This window comes from Rhipicephalus sanguineus, chromosome 4 (assembly GCF_013339695.2).
Source record: "Rhipicephalus sanguineus isolate Rsan-2018 chromosome 4, BIME_Rsan_1.4, whole genome shotgun sequence".
NCBI lineage: Eukaryota > Metazoa > Arthropoda > Arachnida > Ixodida > Ixodidae > Rhipicephalus > Rhipicephalus sanguineus.
The window spans coordinates 84807098-84828590 of record NC_051179.1 but is presented as its reverse complement, the minus strand read 5'-3'; the positions used below and the strand labels follow the sequence as shown (position 1 = coordinate 84828590).

The 21493-nt window shown below is 44.0% G+C and overlaps 1 protein-coding gene and 1 long non-coding RNA gene across 2 annotated transcripts in view; both read right to left on the bottom strand.

The window, feature by feature from the left end:
• Positions 1-8313, bottom strand: part of LOC119391361 (A disintegrin and metalloproteinase with thrombospondin motifs 7) — a 31250-nt gene extending 22937 nt beyond the window's left edge. The window contains exons 1-3 of the mRNA XM_037659045.2: positions 8211-8313; positions 4222-4260; positions 4016-4140 (exon numbers count right to left, since the gene is read on the bottom strand). Of these exons, the coding sequence (XP_037514973.2) occupies positions 4016-4033 (18 nt within the window). The 5' untranslated portion in view covers positions 4034-4140; positions 4222-4260; positions 8211-8313. The remainder of the gene's footprint in view (positions 1-4015; positions 4141-4221; positions 4261-8210) is intronic.
• Positions 8314-10194: 1881 nt separating this feature from the next.
• Positions 10195-20740, bottom strand: LOC125758073 (uncharacterized). The gene is made up of 3 exons (XR_007415811.1): positions 20722-20740; positions 12503-12639; positions 10195-10275 (listed from the first exon to the last, which is right to left on the bottom strand). It is a non-coding gene; the product is annotated as an uncharacterized LOC125758073 (long non-coding RNA).
• Between the last annotated feature and the right edge of the window lie 753 nt (positions 20741-21493).

The following is a 21493-nucleotide window of genomic DNA, read 5'->3' as shown; positions in this document are numbered from 1 at the left end:
CCGCGTCTTATCGTGCTCCCAGCCATTCGTCAGCCGATTCTCTTGTCACACAGAAGGCGCGCACAGCGACACCGACTAAACTTGCGCGCTAAAGTTGAAAACGGGGGAACACCTATCTCTATCTCTATCTCTATCTCTATCTCACCTATCTCTATCTCGTCTGAGGGTGATTTATCTATCTTCCGATAGAGATTGAAGGGTCAAGGAACTAACTTATTGCAAGACCGCATCCGACAATGTCGTCTTATTTTTCGACTGAGCAACTTCAGTCATTTTTTACAAACCCATGCCTATCTGCAATTCACTTCAATGCACGAAGTTTGAAGAAACATTATGATGAAATCTCCAACTTTCTGGCCTCTTTTGATCACACGTTTTCTCTTATCTGCATGTCTGAAACTTGGCTTTCACATGCAGACGGTAACTTATACGGATTTCCCTCTTATACATCCGAATATTGCCATCGTCCACAACAAAGCTATGGCGGTGTCGCTGTTTTTGTATCTTCGAATCTACGTTATAAACGGCGGCATGACATTACGTTTTCGGTGCCAAATTGTGAAGCTGTGTGGATCGAATTGGATGATGTCAATCAAACAATTGTCGGTTGCCTGTATCGCTCGCCTTCGTCGTCTGTATCTGCCTTCTGCAATGAATTGAACGTCGTACTTGGTAACTTATCTTCAGAAAAGAAGAATGTTCTGATTCTTGGTGACATTAACATAAATTTGCTAGATGACTGCAGCACTGCTACTACTGCCTACACTGACTGCCTTCATGGTTTTGGCCTCGAATCATTAGTTTTCCTTCCCACCAGATGTACGCTAGGGTCTTCGGCCACATTAATCGATCATATATTTTCCAATGATATGTATCCTCCTGTCTGCGGTGTACTTGAGAATAACATCACGGATCATTTTCCTATCTTCTTTAAACTTCCTTGTCAGTTACATAAACCTTGTCACAAATTCGATAAAGCTGTGACTAACAAAGATGACTTCATTACACAGGTTTCGGAACTAAAGTGGTCTTCCGTAATTTCACAATCTGACGTAGAGTCAGCATTTAATGAATTTTCAGACAGCATAAAAAAATGTATAATAAATTCTACCAGAATTGTAAAATGCAGGAGACACATCCCTGCTTTACACAATCCTTGGTTAACAAATGGCCTTCTGACTAGCTTACGCAAGAAAGATAATCTTTGCCGTAAAATTAAAAAGCGCCCCTTCAACATTCGACTCAAAACACGCTATAAAGTTTACTGCAATCTGCTGAACAAGCTGCTCAGGAAGGCCAAAAGGAGATATTACGAATGCAGAATAGCTGAGGCTGGCTCAGATGCGAAGCGACAATGGAAAATAATGAATTATTTCCTGAACCGATCTGGTAGGGATGAACCTATCACAAAGCTTCAGTCGTCAAACGTATTCTATACCGAACCGTTAGATATTGCCAACGCTTTCAATGACTTCTTCTGTGGTCACACTCCCGAGGAAGACAACAATAATGAAATATCAGTTGAACGTAGCTTACAATCAATGTACTTATTTCCAACTGACCCAGAGGAGATAATCAAAGTCATAAATCTTTTAAAGACTACGGGTGCAGGTCTGGACGAAATCAGTTCAGCAAATGTAAAACTAGTCGCTCATTTCATCGCAAAACCTTTATCTTATATCACCAACTTAATCTTCACGAGTGGAATATTTCCAAGTCAGCTAAAAAATGCAAAAATCATTCCATTGTTTAAAAAAAGAGACCGCACTTGCATTTCAAATTATCGTCCTATCGCTATTCTCCCTTTTTTTTAGCAAGGTGATCGAAAAGTGCATTGAAAAGCGCCTTACTAAATACCTCTCAAAGTTTAATATTCTTTCACCTAACCAATTCGGCTTCAGGGCAGGTTCCTCGACTGACTATGCTATACTTTCGTTCACAGATAAAATAAAAAGTGCCATAGATGCCGGTTTCTACGCAGGGTCAGTTTTCATAGATCTATCGAAAGCATTTGACTCAATAAATCATGTCATCCTCATTTCTAAACTGCGTGCAGTGGGTATCGATGGGCCAGTACTGAAACTCATAAAAAGTTACTTAACAGACAGACGACAAGCTGTAAGCATTAGTTCCTCGCTTTCTAACTTCAGAATAACTAACAAGGGGGTTCCTCAGGGATTGATACTGGGCCCGCTACTATTTTTACTTTACATAAATGATTTGCCTAACTGCCTATCACAAACTGAAGCTTTCCTTTACGCGGACGACACCACATTGCTTGCTAGCGATCGATCACTAACTGTTCTTACAGCGAAGTTAAACACTGATCTGCAGAATATTTTAGCATGGTGCCACCTCAATTCGCTTAAAATCAACCCCACCAAGACTTCGTTTATGCTTTTTCATTCCAATCATAAAACACCTGAATTCATTCCCACTGTCATCCTTGACTCTCACGTCATTAGTGCAGTAGATGAATGCTCATTTCTTGGTGTTACTTTAGACTCAAACTTAAAATTTACAAAACATATCGCCCATCTGAAGCGCAAAATTGCTCCTGGTATTAGAATTTTAACTAAAGCTAGATACTATTTCAGCAAACCTGCACTAATTACCCTGTATTATTCTTTCATTCACAGTCACCTGAATTACTGCATCACGTCGTGGGGTACAACTTATCCAACACATATAGCACCGCTACATTTACAAAATCAGGCCATACGTATAATAACGTTCAGCTCATTCAGCTACTGTGTTTCTGACATGCTCCATAATCACAGAATCCTTTCACTGCATAGCCTTGTTAAATACAATTTATGTATAGTGTTATTTAAACTGATGAGCAACCCTCCTCCTGTGAACATATTTCCCGAAGCCATTCTAGTTAACACCAATCGAACAAGGTTCGCAGCTAACAATAATTTATTACTGCCATTAGTCCATACTAATTATGGAAAACACTCTGGATATTTCGCGTCATTATCGATTTGGAATAGCCTTCCTCCTAACATTAAGCAGTCTTTATCACTAGCTCTTTTTAAAAAAACATTATTCTCATTTCTTCTTACACATTAGAATTATGAAATGCATATTATATTCACTTCTCATTTGTGTACTTTTCGTACTGCCACAGCTTTTCATCTTTTTTTTTTCTTTTTAATAGTCCCATTATTCATTTGGTCAATGTTTTTTGAAATTTTTTTTACTTTGTTGCATTTTGTAATTTTTTTTTATTTTTTATAATTTTGTAAAATGTTTTAAGCAGTGTTCTTGTTGTACTTATAATTGTTTAATTTTGAATACTTGTAGTTTGTATTACATTTTCTTGCATAACTTTTACCACGTTGTTGACATAGTTGCATCTTACTTATACATCTCTCACACATTTTTCTGACAGGAGGTCCCCCTTCAGCCAAATGCTCTGGGACCTCCTTCTGTATACTTATGTAAGCATGTATGTTTTGTATGAAAGTAAATAAACTGAAACTGAAACTGACCTGCAGCTCATTTCGGCCGTCCTCCCTCCTTTACCATTGTCCCTCTCGGGGTAGCGGCGCGGCCCCCGCCACCCCTTCCGTCGTCGGGGACGGGGGTGCGCATAGACAAAGGGAAGCAAAGAAAAGACGTCGGAGGGGTGCGCGAGATGCCCATTGTGAAATGCCCGAGTATGTCGAGGGGGATCTCACCCAAGATCTACCCCTTCGACGTTCGAAGCAACGACATGGGAAAATTTTCGCTCGGCCACCGATCTCCCGAAGACTTCCGACGACACGTCGGCCGATCCGTTCTGCTGGTGTTTTTGGTTTGCCATCATGTTACACTACTACGACATGCTGTCTTTGGAGGCGTCCGCGTCATCGTCGGCCTAGTGTGACCAGACGGTCCGGCGACATCGTCGGCGGGCGACTCGTCGGACGACCGTCTGCGTCTGCCTCGTATCTGCGTCGGTGTCGTGTCGCTCTAGTGTAAACGCGCCTTAGGGAAACAGCTGCTGAGCCTTCTCTTCTTCACTCACCGAATGCATAAACAGCATAGCATAGGCAACGCGGTCTTCCGTTTCATTGCCGAAGTACGCGGTGTGATTGAGAGCGGTGATGAAGTGCGTCTCCACGGTGTAGTTTTCTGGCAGTTTTCGACTTTCTGTAAACAAGAAAGCAGCAGACAGAAGATTTTGGCATGTAACACCTGTCGAGGCAATCTGATATTTATCCGCAGACGTACCAATTTCTGGATAACGGGGATCATTTTCCAACTCCCTTTCTGAAAAAAAAATCAGTTTCGCCGCAAAGGCGAAGCAATGAATGCGGTAGCAACAAATTACAAGGTCACAAGAAGAACACCAAGCAGCTCAATACTTGCAGCGCTCTCCTCAAGCGCAAAGGACTCACGAAAAGAACACACAGAGAATGACCACGAACTAACAACGGTAACAGCTCGACACTTGCAGCGCGCTGCGCTGCTCAAACACAACGAAGGACGTTCGAAAAGAACGCACAGGTATACACAGGACGAGCGTGAACTAACAACTGTCCCAGTTACTTATTCGTGTTTGAGCGGCGCGCTACAACCCAACGCTCTAAAATATTTTTGTTTTCTTGAAAACTGCGGTGCGTAGAGTGACCCCTCCGCGTCTCCTGCCACGCTGTGGCGTTCGACACATTGTTTACTAGGCGTTCCACATCGCGTGTGTGTACAGAAATCAGCCACCTTTTAGTGCGCGTCTATAGAGAACTTTTTAAACAGAAGCAAAATCTAGGAGCATTGCTTTAAAGCGCGCGCTGCGGGCAATCTCACGGGTGACGCAAAAGCACCCCCGAGATATGCATACCGCCAGCGTTAAAGGGACACTAAAGAGCAAACCGATTTTTCTCGCATTAGTAAAGTAGCCTTCCACGATACCAAAAACACCACGCTTGCTGCAAGAAGACGCTTAATAAGCGAGAAAACGCGCAAAAAGAAAATACAGGTGGCGACGCCACCTTGGAATTCCCGCACCATTTGCCGTGACGTCACATATTTTTGACGGCGCCTGCTTGGGCCTACGTAGTTCCTAATCGGTTAAATCGAAGTACATTGTCCTCTGAGGGGCCCAGACACTTGACATAGCGAGTTTGTGGAAATTTCTTCGAGCCAGTGACGCCAAAATACGTTAAATGCTCTTGGAAATCTTTTACGTCACGAATTACAAAGTTCGGCGCGAAATTTAAAAATGATACTTTGAACTTGGTTTTCTCCTCTAATAATAAACCTATGGTGGTGAAATGAACTACAGAAGAGTTCTCCGAGCACACTTTATCAATCTAAACCAATTTATTGTTTCTCTTTAGTGTCCCTTTAAATGGTGTATATAAAAAGCTCGCCGTTAGTATTTTACACAACCGGTGACGCATGGCCTCGTTGTTTAAAGCGGCGCGCTGCGGAGCGAGGGATCGCAGGTTCGAATCCCGGTGGCGGATTTCGATTTTTTCAGCTGATTTATTTTTCTTTGTTTGTTTTACTTATATATACATATACATATCAGGGACATGACGGCGACGGCCAAGACCAGCCAAGAGTGTCCATATAATTGCTATCGCAATAAAAGACAGGACGGACAATAACACAGCCATTCACATTGCGCGTAAATAGCACAATGATTTTCCTGTGACGTTTTGCGTCAGTAAAGGAGGTGCCAGTAAGGTCGAATTCACAGCTAACGATCAGTGAAGATAGTCTTGTTAATCGAGACATGCAATATATTTATAAGATCATATTTCTCACAACAATATGACAACACTTTCATTGCCGGAAAGTGGCGGTGAAGTGAAATGCAAGCTCGACGCAGACGTTTTAAGCTTTGATATTCCTCAAAGGACAATGCACTGAACCTAATAAGTGAATCACCGCCACAAATTTTTATTACTTGTGGCTGAGACTGCTGTTTAATCTCGCTTGCACGCACGAACGGTCGTTTAGAGCTTGCATCGGCTAATGTCACGAATTGAAGTATTGCTCACATTGGCTTTTAAAAACGCAGATACCATTTTTGAATGTCATTCAAAGCGTCTGAAAGAGAGATAAATGAAAAGTAGTCACGAAGAAACATTCTAACGTGAGAGCGTACATGGGCAGGGCTCCTAATGCCGGTGATTTTTCGAGGTCAACGGACCTCATTAAAATTCGAAGGGCACGTTGTTTTGCACGTTTCTATAATTTATGCGAAATTAGGCTTGAGAGGTATGCAGATGGTTTACAAATCAATTTTGATTGATTGCCTCGGACTGTTCACCTGGCTTCTCGCAATTAATTTCCACATTGTGTGTACGACGTCATTTATGGCAAAACGACGGAAGTGACGGAACCGAGGTGGCGCCACAGAGTCTGCTATCCACCAGCCAACGATCTTGCGTGTTTGGCCAGCGCTTGGCTGGTATTGCGCGTGAATTTCAGTTCCTTGAGGGCGGGCGTGGTATGACTGGCAAGTGGTATTGCTTTGTGGGCTGCACACAGTTCCCCTTATAATCACTGTGAGTCACTAAACATTAGCACCTGACGCTTACCCTTCGTCTTGATATTAGTGTTTTAGGTAGCAGCAGGCGGTACGGTAATCACGAATGCGCACAATACAGCCGGTACGGTAATACCGCACCGGCTGGATTGTGCGCATTCGCGATTTTTACCTTACGAAAACATTCTTTTTTTCCGGACATATAATAGGTCTATCCGTATACGGATAGCTGCGCATCGTGCGAACGGGGGCTCGCACTTGGCTGGTATTAAATCTCATCGATCCTATCGAAGATACGGTAAATGCCGCATTCCACAAACTTATGCGTTCTTTCCATGACAACATTGTTGCGAAAGTATTTACAACTTATTAAGAGCAGAAAATAGTCCAGCAGTCAAGATGACGGTTGTTGAAGACCAGAGCACCCCGACATCGTCCTCCTCTTCTTCCCTCACCTCACCATGGTCATAGCTGCAACACCACAACATTAAAAAATTTCAGTTCGTTCTGACACTTGGTGTCAGCATTGACCGAATCGCGGCAGGATCAAACTTGAGCCACCTAGACAGGTGGCGCCATTTGGCGGTGGAGTGCGCAACCAGGCAAGCACATAATGTCAACAAGAGCGTTCGAAGACGCTTGCCTAATCTCGTTGGCCTCCAAAGGCGTCCTAACCGCAGCTGACATTGTCCGACAGCTGCGACGAGCGTGGGCACATGGCAAGTCAGTCACAGATAAAGTACTGCTGGTGCGGTGTGGTGTGGTCACCTTACCGCTGAACTTCTCCTCTTCGCGGCCTTCACAGCTTTCATACTCTGTGCTGGAGTGAGCTTGCACTATCTCCGGTGTTTACCACTTAAAGATCACGCGAAGACGGTTCTGTTGGGTCTCGATGTCGTGCTTTCTTGTTTATTTTAAATTATTTTCGAAATTGCTGAGTATTTCTACTATCGGGCCCGCGACAAGAGCATCTCAGGAACGTACAAGCACTATTACATGGTAAAAAATTGCCAGAGTTGGCCTCTACAGCTAACAACATGTCCATGTACTCAGGTACTTTGCATTATTGCATATTAATAACACTCTTCGGACAGTCAGGTATCACGGATACTTGGCGGCTCCCACATTTACAATTTGTGTGTGATGATGTCATTGATCTACACAGCGAATTTACATGTCGTAGCCCAGAATCTGGGAAATGCATCTTTTTTTTGGTAGTATACAATTTTCTCTATTTTATTTCCATGTACTCACACTGGCTGCCCCTCAGGGGTTGAAAAAAAAACACTCGCAACGCTATGCATCTATTTAAACTTACTGTTCGATTGTGGCTCTTGTAAGCTCATGCATGCCTCCATACATACATACAGTCGCGCTCAATATGACTTGCCTCACTACTTCAAACATTGCGCATGGCTTCAACTTGCCCTGATTTCCGGAACTAATTGCTGCTCTCTCACTTGGGGATGATCCTAAATGAGTTATTATTGTTTAGTTGAGGAAATGAGGGTAACTTGAAGCCATGCGCAATCTTCGAAATAGTGAGGCCATGCGCTCCCGTGTTGCAAGTCATATTGAGCACGACTGTACATACATACATACATACATACATACATACATACATACATACATACATACATACATACATACATACATACATACATACATACATACATTCAAAGCTGGGAGAGAGGGTGCAATCAAAAGAAAGCTTGCGGCTTACCGACATCGTCCACAACATCGTAAGTCCCAGGTGTGACGTCGATTAGTGATATTTGGTGCGCCAATCTTTCCTGTGACGACCGCTCCCAATTCCCACAAGGCTCAATTCTGTGAGTGTAATTCACCATACCTGTCTGAATGAAACAGGCGGTTTTCAGATCGAAATTTTTGCGTGGCGTATTTTACAATGTTCTGCTATCGGAGGTGCTCCCTTTGTTGACTTCAAACTAAAGATGATAATCTTTAAAATCACCCCTAAAAAAGTCACAGTTTCGCCGCAAGGGCGAAGCAATGAATGCGGTAGCAAGAAATCGGGATGTCACACGAAGAATGACAAGCAGCTCGAAACTTGGAGCGCGCCGCTGAAGCCCAGGGAAAGACGCTGTAAAAGAATGCACAGGTAGACACAGGACAAGCGCGAGCTAACAACTGTCACAGTTGTTACATGTTTGTGTTTGAGCAGTGCGCTGCAAGTGTCCACTATGCAGAACCCAACGCTCTTAGATATGTCTCTTAGATGCGAAGCAGCTTATGAACGAGGCCTGTCCCCCCGGCGTGACCAGTGCCCCGCGTGCCACTAGATGTATGGAAGAAAGAAGAGAACGAAGTGCTGGCACGAGAGGAGAGCTCGCGCATGGTGTGAAGAAAGGAATGTTTGCCTGACATATGGACGTGCGATAGAGCGCTCGCTCCACTGCGGCGCGTGCTCTAGTATAAATTGTGCAAGGTACCCACTACGCCATAAATCATGCAAGGTACCCACTTCGCCATAAATCATCGTCATTCATGCAAGGTACCCACTACGCCATAAATCATCGTCGAAGCGAAACGGGCGCGTTGACATCGCATTCTCAAACTTCAAGCTGCAACCTTTGCAGCAAGAGCCGCTAACTTTATACTTCACGGACCACAAGGCCATTATACTCAAGGGAAAACGTTCCTCTGAGCTTAAAGTCATATATGACGAGTAACCACATCAGGGGAACCGTTCCCCTGAGCTTCAAGTCAAATATGACGAGTAACAACAATAGGTGAACCTCGAATAGAAGGACCATGAACAGTGATGAAGAAAATAAAACATTTACAGAAATCTAAGTCGACTCATGGATGCTTGGCATACTTTAAGGGGAGATGGCGGGAATTTTTTTCTTTTAAACTGCGGCACGTGGAGTGACCCCTCTGCGTCTCGTGCCACGCGGTGGCTCTGGTGGAAGGTGTGCCCGGTGTTCTTTTCTTTTTCGTTCCACATCGCGAGTGGGTACTGCAAGGGGCCACCTTTTCGTGCGCGTCTCAAGGGCAATTTTCAAATTGCAAGAAAATGCAGGAGCGTTGCGTGATAGAGATCACGCTCAAGCTCCTCCGAGATCTGCGTGCCGCCAGCAGTAAATGGTGTATATGAATCGCTCGCCGTTGTTATGCTGGCGGAAGCATGGCGCATGGTATATTTGTCGTACGCGGCGCGCTGCGGAGCGAGGGGTCGCTGGTTCGAATCTCGGGTCAGGTTCTTCAGAATTTTTTTCTTCTTATTTATTATATATATATATATATATATATATATATATATATATATATATATATATATATATATACTTATATATATATATATATATATAATATATATATATATATATATATATATATGCGCGACAGGACCGCGACGTCAAAAATCCGCCGAGGGTGTCCATTTAATTGCTATAGCAATAGCAATAAAGCGTCACGAACACTTCCTCAGAGCTATCTTTTATAAAAAGGCTGTCATGTACAGGGGCATAGCCAGGAGTTTATTTCGGGAGGGGAGTGGGAGAAGGAAGGTCAGGTCCCCTATGTGTGCTTCTTTACTTGTACAACATACACACAAACACTGAATACTTCGGGGTATTTCAAACACATATAATTTCCCCTGCCTATGGTGATGCTTAATTGTGTGCCTTCGTGGCAATATGTTTTATTTGACAAAGTTTTTTACTCACGACGTGATAATTTCTTCGACCTAAAGGCTTAAGGATCAGCGATGCCAGTTTGTCCGTATCTTCGAACAAGTGCCTCTCGTAGTGGGAACCTTGAACCTGCGCATAAATCTTTTGAAGATTTCGATGTGACCTTCTGAAATAAATAGCGAGCAGTTATTCGATACTTTTGCGCGTGTTTGTACCTCGTATTTTTCTGATACGGCGATACTCTAGACGACTGATACTGCAGCTGCATAAAAATAGCTTCGCGAAAAAAGTACATTAAGCAAAGCACGCAAGACTACAGTACTGCTCAGTGTTAAAATAAACAGGTCACGTATATATTACGTTTATATATAGGTTTATTCAATAGCCCCCCCCCCCCCAAAGGAAAAAAAACAACGTCTTGCGTAAGTGGTTATTCAAGCACCAGTATATGAATGATTGCTCGCAAGCATTTGGGTTACTTGTGATCTCTGGTCAGCACTGTTGAACTAGAAAGATATTCATTTTAAGAATCTATGTGGGAATGAGGCGTTCTGAATGTAACACAAGGTATAATTCCATAAAAATACACTGGAGCTTCGTCCTTTAGAACAGTAGAAGTTTGGCCCAGTTGGTGAGGCATACTTGGTAAAATAAAGCGCAAAAAACGGGACAAAAGTGAATCAGACGTTTACCAAAGGCTGAAGGTGATGGAGTTGGTAAACGTGTGATTCACTTTCTGTAGGAGTTAAATCGCGCGTGCTCCGGAGAAAGGAACATGCTAAGAGAACGCAGAGGGTTTCTCCTTTCTTCCAGTGTGGCTAACCCGTGGTATATGTCTGTTTCTGCTCCTCAGGCGAAGCGATAATGCGCTGGATCACCGAGAACGTATCGCACCCCCACGAAGGAAATATCGGCCGAAACTACCTTTATGAGAATTACCGGGTAGCGAAGCATTATAACTGTGTTATTCTAACTACCGATTTCATAGATACCGACATTCTTCGGGTGACCCAACAAGCCACACCACAGAGCGTCGGTACCACAGCATAAAGGCAATAATGGTGAAGGAACGAAAGGCCAGGCGCTGTTCTTTTTACAGCCGTCTGGATGCAGCGTCGCTTGACGGCACTAGTACGTCAGGCCACCTGTGCTTCTACGCTTGGACGTCAAAACACTTGTGCCCGTTTGCTTTGATGAGGGAGGGTGAATGAGCGGAGCCACGGACGTTAAACTTTCGCCGCAGATTAGCAGCAAACATCATGAAGGGGCGAGCGACCGAGTGATGTTCCATCTTTATAGGTTCTCTGTACTTGAAGGTATACACCAAGCAATTTAAAAAATGGTAAAGCGTGCGCTAAGTCGCGCGATGCTTCAAACAGCGAAGCTGGACGATTATTTAATCTGGTTGCTTCTAGGTTGTTGCTAGGCTTCAGCTAGGTTAGGCTAGGTTGCTTCTATGTTGCTTCTCAGCGCAGATAGGTTCGAGTTAAACTACGGACAGTCAGAGACACGACTTGATGTCCAAATTCCAGACACAAACTCGCGCTGAAACCGAGCGTTTGGACCTCCCATAGATCTACAGGCACGTCGTCGTTCGCATAGGGCTTCCATCGCTTCGGAGTCTTCTCGCTGCCGCCGTTGCCTTTCCCGTTACCTCTCGTTGAACGTACCGCTGAAGCACTCCGTACAGATGCTTCTGCGAAGCTGAAACGTGCGGCCACGGTGTTTATCACTGGGTTAATCCCGACGGTTTCTTTAAGCTTTCTTCAATGACTGGTTACGTCTGCCTAGAAATCTTAACTGGCGTTTGCCGCCCGTCTGTTGGCTTCTTCATTTTTAGTGGACCAGCGGTGAGGAGTGGGATGTGTCCACATTCTGTGGCACGTACCCTTTCATGATGATATTTCTTGTAGACATTTGTACACACCAAAGTCTTTATGGCCGGCTTAAGCAGCTTCTCCGTTAAGACGCTAAATTCCCAGCAATGCCTTGGAATGTCACTGAGCATAGTAGGCAGACCAAAAGCTGAATCTTAAAGCATGAGGTTCGGGTACAGCACGACGTTCATGTACAGTTGTTGGTGGGAGTTCGAGTTCAGTTTGGCATCCTTGTAAACATGCTTATTTCTAGAATGGCGACCAACCCCAGTGCAGGGTAGCATACCGGATACAAACTTCTGGTTAACCTCCCTGCCTTCCTCTGCTCTTTCTCTCTCTCTCTAGAATGGCGAAGCCATTGGACAACTTTGCGGACGCTGTCGCTCTGTCCACACGACTCTCTTCTTCATACCTATTTAGACTGATAATAAAAGACTTCAGGATTTAGTGTAAGACTTCAGGATGTAGTGTATACTCACGTATTGCTCGGCGGTACCATTTTCAGTTACCTCCAGTAGCAGGACTGTGTCGGCAAGAACTGAAGCTTTTTTTAGATTAAGAGAGTATCCGTCAATGACCAATATCTTTTCCGAGTTCTCCTGCCGGCTTTCGTACACTTCAGGGTAAACTGTGAAACCCTGTCCATTAGAATCACTTGGCTTCCTTGTGAATGGGTAGGCCAGGGAAAGCTCCACGAAGAAGGACATCCTTGGAATTCCTGACACGAAGTATTTCGATCAGTCAATGATCAATGCTAGTTAATCATTTGCGATAAGAACAATCTCATTTCGACACCACAGTAGCTGGGTGCACGATTGTACAACGAGCATTTCATATGATGAAAAAGGACATAACATTTTCTTAATAATCACATAAAACAAACTGGTTGAGTGTGCCAACTCGAAACAATATTCTCATCCACGTGCTGTAAATGGAAATTTCTAGGGGTGTGCGAATATTCGAAAGTTTCGAATATTCGTCGAATATTACATTCGGAGTATTCGTATTCGATTCGAAAATTGTGTATTCGAAAAGTTTCGAATATTCGATAACTTCGAATATTCGAAAAATCCGAATATGCGATTGGATTATCATGCATAAAATAACTCGTCCTCCACATTTCTGCTGCGTTCGTATCGCTAAAAACGTTGCCGAGAGGAGCGATAAACATCGTAAGTGCACGGAGGCACGACATCTGCCTGCTACGAGCGCCCCAATGCGTATGATTTATTGCTAGTGCATCTCCGACGTGCAGCGCTGTTGGCGATCATGTAACCGTACATTTTCAATATTATGCGGCCGTAACGTGCCGCACTACCACTCGTTCACTATGCGGGACCACTTCTGAAGAAAGACAGTGACCCATGTGACTGGTGGCGGACTGTAGGCACCTTCAGATACCCCAGTCTGGCAAAGCTTTGCCCCACGTACTACCTCCCTATACAAGCCACTTCTGTATGCTTCCATATTGCTAGCGAACACACACAAAGGACGACATAGAAGGAGACAGGACCACCGCTAGCGGTGGTCCTGTCTCCTTCTATGTCGTCCTTTGTGTGTGTTCGCTAGCAATATGGAAGCATACAATCAATACCAACTAGCCCCAGCTTAATGCATTAACAAGCCACTTCTGTTCCAAGCGAGCATGCATTTTCAGTGGCAGAGGGGTGGGGGGGGGGTGTTGTCTCTGTTACAAGGGAGCGCCTGGTGCCTGATCATGTGGAGCAACTCATATTTCTTCATGATAACATGTAGTCATTACTTTCATTGTGCCGTGATATTTGCTTGTGTTGTGATGTGCATTGTGCTAGCCTGGACATTGTGTTCTGGAGATAGCAGTGTATGTTGTGTTGCCAGTCAGGCTGTCAATGTTTTTTTTTTCAAATAGCTACATGTTAAATAAAATATTGTTACTGTGGAGGCATTTTTCCTTTGATATTCGATATTCGATTCGATATTCGAAGGTGGATATTCGTATTCGATTCGTATTCGAAAAATTTGATATTCGCACACCCCTAGAAATTTCCATTGGGCACAATCACTAAACTGCATGTTGCTATTCTAGAGCAGAATTTCAGAATATTATTTTGCAGAGAGAATACACAGCAAAAATATGCGAGATTTTTACTATAGTTAAGGCAACTAAAATTGAGTTAAAGAACCAAGTTAAAAGAAATATTTTTCATGGTATTATTCACTCGGACAATTCCACGCGAAAATTCATCAACTAGCGCCAACATGGGAGAGTACCAAAGCGGTGATGAAAAGTTACCATTTGTGTAAGTACTTACCGAGGACCACAATGAAGACGTATGTGCGAAACATTAAGACGGCCATTTCTATGCGTCCTGAGACTACTTGACGACTCGCTCGGGGATCTAAATATGAGCCATTTTTTCACCGTCATCGATTTATTATTATAAAGTCATCGTCGCTGGTTCCGCGAGGGTAAAACTATGCCCGTATTGTTTAAAGCCCTTGAGTGTAATGACAAGGCCTCGCGTCGGCGTACTTGCCCTGGCTTTCCGTTTTCGCGTCAACTGTAGGCATTTAACAGTTAGAGTAGTGCACCAAGGTAAATGTTCCGTTGGAATTATTTGACATTTGCAGGAGCGAAATCTGCTAGGGCAAATAGAAACGTCGTCTACACCACAACCTTGTGATGGTAAAGGTAGCTTAATACTGCGCACGCGCATAATTAGAACAGGTATCTCGAAAGTAATCTCAAATACCCACTGAAGACGAATTTTGAGATATAAGCAAATAACTGCCCTTATAATGAATGATCTGAATCAAACTTCACTTGAATATTGGTGCCTCCGCACTACCCGAAAGGACAGCAGCTCCCGCACGTTCCAGCTTAAATGAAACTGAACGATACGGTCCATTGCATCTGAAAATATGGACACAGAAAAATTCACGCTTGTTTCTTTTGCCTTAGCCACATTACCTCATATTTGAGAAATATGCTATAATAAAGCAGATAACATTCATTTTCCGAGTACATGAATGCTTCTGCATCTCGCACCCATCGGAATGCGGCCGCCGTGGCCAGGTGTCGAATCCGAGTCCTTGAGTTAAGCAGCACTACACTTTATACCTACCTGCTCAGCTACTATGGCGAGTACATTGAAGCTGGCGCATCCCGTTGTAGGCCAGATGTTAGCCATGAGCATTTTATACGAATTACTGTCAACGGCAAGTAGCCTGCATACTCGAAAATACGGGAATGTACTATGCTAGCATGTTCCCAAAAGTCACTCATAGAAACGTTCAACAGATATCGGCTGTTTCTTTCGCGCTGTACTAAGGAAAACCGCCATTTCCACCTTTCCTTTCATTGTACAGCTTAAAACAAGGCGATAGCCATTGTGACGCTACATCTTGCAGACAATCGACAGAGTTCTTTGAACTTCTTCAGAGCCTAACAAAGAAACGCAGAAGCACTACACACCAAACGAAAAGAATAAGCTGTACTTCAGACGACTTTTTCCTGACCAGACTGCTTCAACGAGCCTTCTTCAAAGTTTGTCACGTGAACTTCCGGTCTGTCGTGGCACGGCTGCCGCCTTTCCTGCGCGCTCGGCGAGCTCAGTTTCGATATCGCCGCGGTCGGGTCTTGAATTTCGACTGACAATCTGATTTACCTGAATTCCGGGAGATTTTTATAAAACCAGTATACCATAAATTGTCACGTCCTACAACTTTTCTGTATAAACAACTGCCCTCAAGTTAATAATCAACAACTAATTTAAGAGTTTTTATTAATTACTCATTTCAACGTAATTTTACGTGTGACAAAGTTTTTCCACCTCGGAGTAGAGTTCGCTTTAGAAGATGGCAGGAGCCTGACTGTCATGGTATTTTCAAAAAAGACCTGTATTGTCTAAACAAAAAGCCCTGCATACCCTGCATATACAAGTCTAAAGAATCTATCGAGATCCGAAAATTCTTGTCTACTCCCTCTCAAGAGGCATGGAACTCACTCCTGTAGACCACTGGCCACAACATTCAAATGCACATAATAAACTCGGCCAAAGGGGTCATGTCCAGCTATTGGCCACCACTCTTCGGACCAGCAGAAAACGAGGTTAAAACTCACGGCGTCGTAACGGTTTTAGTAAAGTTGTTTCTTCATCCTGCTCGTACTTTTTGCGCTGGTTCCATTCCGACAGGAACAATTTAATCATCCCCTCCAACAGCATAAAAGAAAGTCAGGATAGCAGGAGCTGATTCAAAAAACTGTGCTGCACTAAAAAAAATGTCAGGCCTGCTCGGATCACGCAGCACTGTCACAGCGAAAGCTGGAGGTGCGACCTTTCAGAGCCCCTTGTAAGCTCTCTTGGTAGAGTGCCCTACTCTCGGGGAGACTATGGCGACAACAGTTGCAAGGCACCCACTCCGCCAAAAAACATCACTATTTTGCGAAGTAGGGAAGCACCCACTATGTCGTTATTTATCATTCTGTGGAGAAGCGAGGAACCCACTACGCGTCTCTAAAGCATTATCTGCACTTTGGTGACGCTGTGGCTGATGACGACGAATAATTATGGCTTAGCTCTTTGTAATGGGTGGTAAGTTTTAAACCACCTACTCGTTGCGCAATTCGCATTGTCTGACGCCTGGTGTTATTTTACTCTTCTATCACGCTACTGTACATGTGTTAATCCGATTCTTTCACCGTCATGACGCGTCTATATAGTGTCTCATTGCGAAGGAGTTTGAAGCACCGGCGTGACTCTGTGGTAGAATACCCGACTACCACGCAGAAGGTGAAGGTTAAAATCCCGCTCGGTCCTGGATTTCTTTTGTCATCGTGCGTGGTAGCGGTTAGGGACACCTGTAGCGGCGGCGGCGGCGTCGGCGGTGGTGGCGGACAACTACGCCACAAAAATCTACTGCTGTTTTGATCTCATAAGAGCTTTCGCTATAAAATGAAATAAAATAAAATAAGCGTAATTCAAAGGCATCCATTCGTAAAAAAGCGCCTTTATTCTGCAGTGACTGGCCACCTGCGTGATATAAAGCGACAATCGTATCAAATTTGTTCCATCAGAAATGTCACACGGCGTCGCTGTGGACTAGGCACACCTTGTTGCGGCATACCAGTGAAAGAAAATGTCGGTATGAAAAAACAGCGATCTTTTAGTTTAGAGCCACTTTCATGTGACGCGGAGCATCGTCAGTGTTCGAATAGACTGAAGCATGAAAAATGCAGGATCAATATGACTACTTCCTGTTCTACTCTTTACACGCAAGCAAATATATACTGTTGTTGACTATTTACGCATTCATTGCGCATCTGTGAAGTAATTGCAGGAACATTGGTATTGTGTCTTCGTGAGTTTAACGCAGTGTTAGCTTATGCTTCTGGAGATCTGTAGATTTAGCATAGAGGGTAAGTTGCATTTGAGTATGAAGAACACGCACAGCAAATGGGCATATTAAAGAATAAATCACATCTGTCAGTTTTCTTTCCATTATCCACAATACATGGCACAGAAAGGCAGCCTGAAAAAAAGCCGCTTTGCGACGTCCTGATAAAGTCAAGGTGCCCGGCATCAAATGGCTACGACGAACAAAACGAACTAGCGCATATGCAGCCACATACAATAATCCACAGAACAATTTTAAAAGTCACTATATGTATCGTCCAAATCCCATAGAGTACGACATAATTCCCATATTATTAAGAGATGTGTTGGCTTACATCACAAGAACAAAAGGCTGGTTGCGCAGACAGCACGCGTATTTGGAAGCGGGCATCACTTTCAAGTGCTTAAAGGGCAGCACGTTGCTTATTTTGGTATACTTTAGCGCAGGAATAATAATACGCTGTCGGCTGTTCTCAGGGCTCGCTAAGGTGATTTTCCGAGGCGGTTGATAGCAAACAAAACGTGCCTACGTTTTCATTCCTACAAATTCTGACCATACAGAAATCAGTCCAGTTAACTCTTCGTATTACACTGATATCTACAGAAGGTTTTTGCTTTATATGAGATCATATCATCAATGTATCTGATCAGAACGACAAGTCTTGTCTTTTTCGTTGGGATAGCCCGAACAACTTGTGTTAATGAACGTTACGCTTTGCAGATTATACGCCGTAGCCTATAGGCGATGCGCAAAGCGCCGACGACGCCATCTGCCGCCACGGCTCGGAAGCGCTGACGGGTCCCGGCGAGCAGTGTTCCCGCGAGCGTCTACGCGAGTGCACGGATGGATGTGTTTTCGTCGTGATTTAACGACTCTGTCGGGCCTCAGCGATGTCGAAAAATAACTGCTGCGTTGTCGGCTGCTTAAACACACACAAAAAATTGCAGGAACGCACTTCTACAGGTTTCCTGTGCTATTTCATGAGCGAGAGCGACGGCGGCGGTAGATTGCGGCTGTACGACGTAGAAAGTAAGCAATCGCGCTTTGTTTCCGGCAGTGTTAGAGCGATTACCGTGTTTTTATTTCGCCATTTATGTCACTACGTATTCAGCGAACGCTACTACGTTTACACTTGGTCGCCTCGCCTGCATTGTAGACGCTACAATGCACATGAGGTTGTTATTAGTGATAAGACGCGATGCCTAGGCTCTCTTGAAAAACGAATGGCGCGAAGCGCAATGCCACAGAATATGGGGAAGGTGATGGCTCCTTTACAAAAGCGCCGTGTAATCACACGTGTGCTGGACGAAATCGGCCGCATTCTACCTATTGATGGCACTGGAATGCGATCATCGGTGCAGAATGTTCGCTGTGCGCTTCTTATGATGACAAGTGTAGCGTTTATTTTTTCACAAGTTTATCGTGCTGGTTTCAAAGTTTTACCAACGCTGACCCTTCGCGTGGCCGCACCTGTGAAATCTATACGCCGGTGCGACAGTGCTCCCTCAAAATCTACTATATAAACACATGGCATGTAAACGAAGCTACTGTGTCGAGAAAAAACGTTGGTTCACGCGTAAACGCATGCAGGCGTTAGTGATCGGGACGTTATAAAGAAAGCGGTGTACTTACGATGAGCTCCACTTCGTAGGAGAAGCTTGTTGTCGATTGTCTGTGACAAACACTTGTCGCGTATGGTGACGTACATTGTCGTCCCACACAGCTTTGACATCGGACACATGTCCACTATTATAAAGTGCGGCTCCTTTGCGCACACTATCACCCCAAAAGTAATTATCTGGGACGCGCACAAGCGGCAAATCGCACGCGCGCAAATGAAGCGTCTGCTACGCGACCCACCAGCGGTTCCAACGGCCGCCGCTACGCGGCTTTCAGTGGCGCCCATATAGGCGCTGCGCATCGCGGATATCTCGTAATAACGAAAAGAAACGCCATTGATGAAAAAAGTAATGACTCACAGAAAAGTTCCTCATATTTACTGGCATGTAATTACCAATTCTGTTTGGCGAACAAACAACTTTCTAAAATATTTTGCACATAAGGTGGTGAAATAACAGGGCTCATTGATAATGTGCCTATCTTGTCCGTCAAGAGTTCTTCATGCTCTTATTTCGTCTGTCAGTACATCTGAATTTCATGTATCGCTGAAAGCAATGGAACGCGTATTTGCTTATCTTTTATCAATGTGATCGGCTTTCACCGAACAAAACTTTCACGCATGTCAATACATGGCTTCCTCCTATGGTTAACACCTGTAATATTTTTAAGTAAAGAAAAACAAGCACGCGTGTCTGCAATAGGTTTGTTCTTCGAGTTATACGTACAAGGTGCCCAAGCTAATTTTTGCCCGCGATTCAAAATATGCCGACGGACTCTATGACGACGCGACCAAAAGCATGTTGCTGACTATTGCATGGAGGAAATCACACTTTTGTGTGTGTGTACTGCATAATTGGTTAATCAGGCAAGATAATTAACCGACTTTGTGGCAACGAACCCAGGCAAACGATTCCAATTACTGTTTCAGAACGGTTTGCAAAACGTCTAATTAGACTGTTTCCATCTTTCTATATATTAAATATTGGTGTTTATTTATTTATTTATTTTTGCTTAATTAATGTGCTTCGGAATACAAAAAACAAATACCATATGTAACATGCCTGCTTGCGCACCGTGATTCTAGTGCTTCCTAACGTTCTGCGCACAAACAATACGCCTCCCTCGCGGTGTTTCATGATAGCTATAAGCATACGCTGCGGTTATTGCTTGTGCTGCCGCAAGCAACAGGTGCGTCATCCCACAGCCACCACCATAGTCGCTGTCGTGTCGCCTTTTAAGCCGCAGTACACGTGGCCGAATGCTATTGCCGTCTGCAAGAGGAACGTAAAAAAAATCATAGCATATCCACGGAGTGAATGATGATGAGTGGGCGAAGCTGCGGAGGTTCATCGGTAAACCGTGAATCTTCCGTGAATTCTGCCCAGTACATCATCACCGACGTGAGATCGGGCGCGTTTATACTAAAGGTTCGATGAGTTATGACGACTTGCAGCTCACTTTAATTTTACATGTACGCTGTGAATTTTCATTGTTTAGAAAACCATTGCTTTAGAAAACATCTGGCGTCTTTCGTTAAGCAGCTGGCGTCTTTTCGTTTTGCTTTAGAAACATCTGGCGTTCTGTCGTTTTGCTTTTAGAAAACATCTGGCGTCTTTCGTTGGTTTATTACATCAATCAACGGTGTTTTGAACAAAATTTTTATTGTTTAATCACGCACAGGAGAAATCTCACCAGGCACTACCTTGGGGGTAAACAATGGCTGCTAATGGGAATGAGAGGCAGAAGAAGTCGGCTTTTAGCTAACACTTACACTTCTACTTCTACTAACGTTTCCTACTGGAACATGCCAATGGCTGCTAATGGGGAATGAGAGACAGAAGAATTCGGCTTTTAGTTAACGCGCACTCTGCGAATTTTTTATTGTTCAACAACGCACAGGAAAAATCTCCCACCGGCATCACCTTGGAGGTCAAGATGTGGTACTAGCGTTACGACTGGTTACGCACTACTACGACTACGAGGGACGAACGGGTGCCGCCTTAAGGAGCTTCGCCCCTAAAAGCACTGTGATCACGGCGCGCAAGCGAGCATGTCACGTGGCATTTCGCTTGTATTTCGCGGGCATCTGCGGTAAGCAGAAAAACACCCATACTCAATCGATATAAAGTTAGAAACTGCCGAATCGGGCGTTTTGCAAGCCGATATGAAACTTTCTAATTGGTATTTTCCGCCCAGTTTTGTTGCTTTAGAAGATGGTAAATTAACCTTGACTAATTAGGCAATTAACCAGAACGCAGATTGTGTGACTTTCCATGCAATATTTAGCAATATGCGTTTAGTCGCGTCGTCATAGAGTGCGTCGGAATATTTTAAACTCTGGCTAAAGTGAGCTCTAGGGCACCCTGTATGTACGCTGTTTGTCTCTGACTAATACTGGGCCTGTGCTTCACTGCAATTGCTTAAGATAGCAAAATCGTTAAATTGGTTCCATTGCCTGCACACATAGGAAGCTA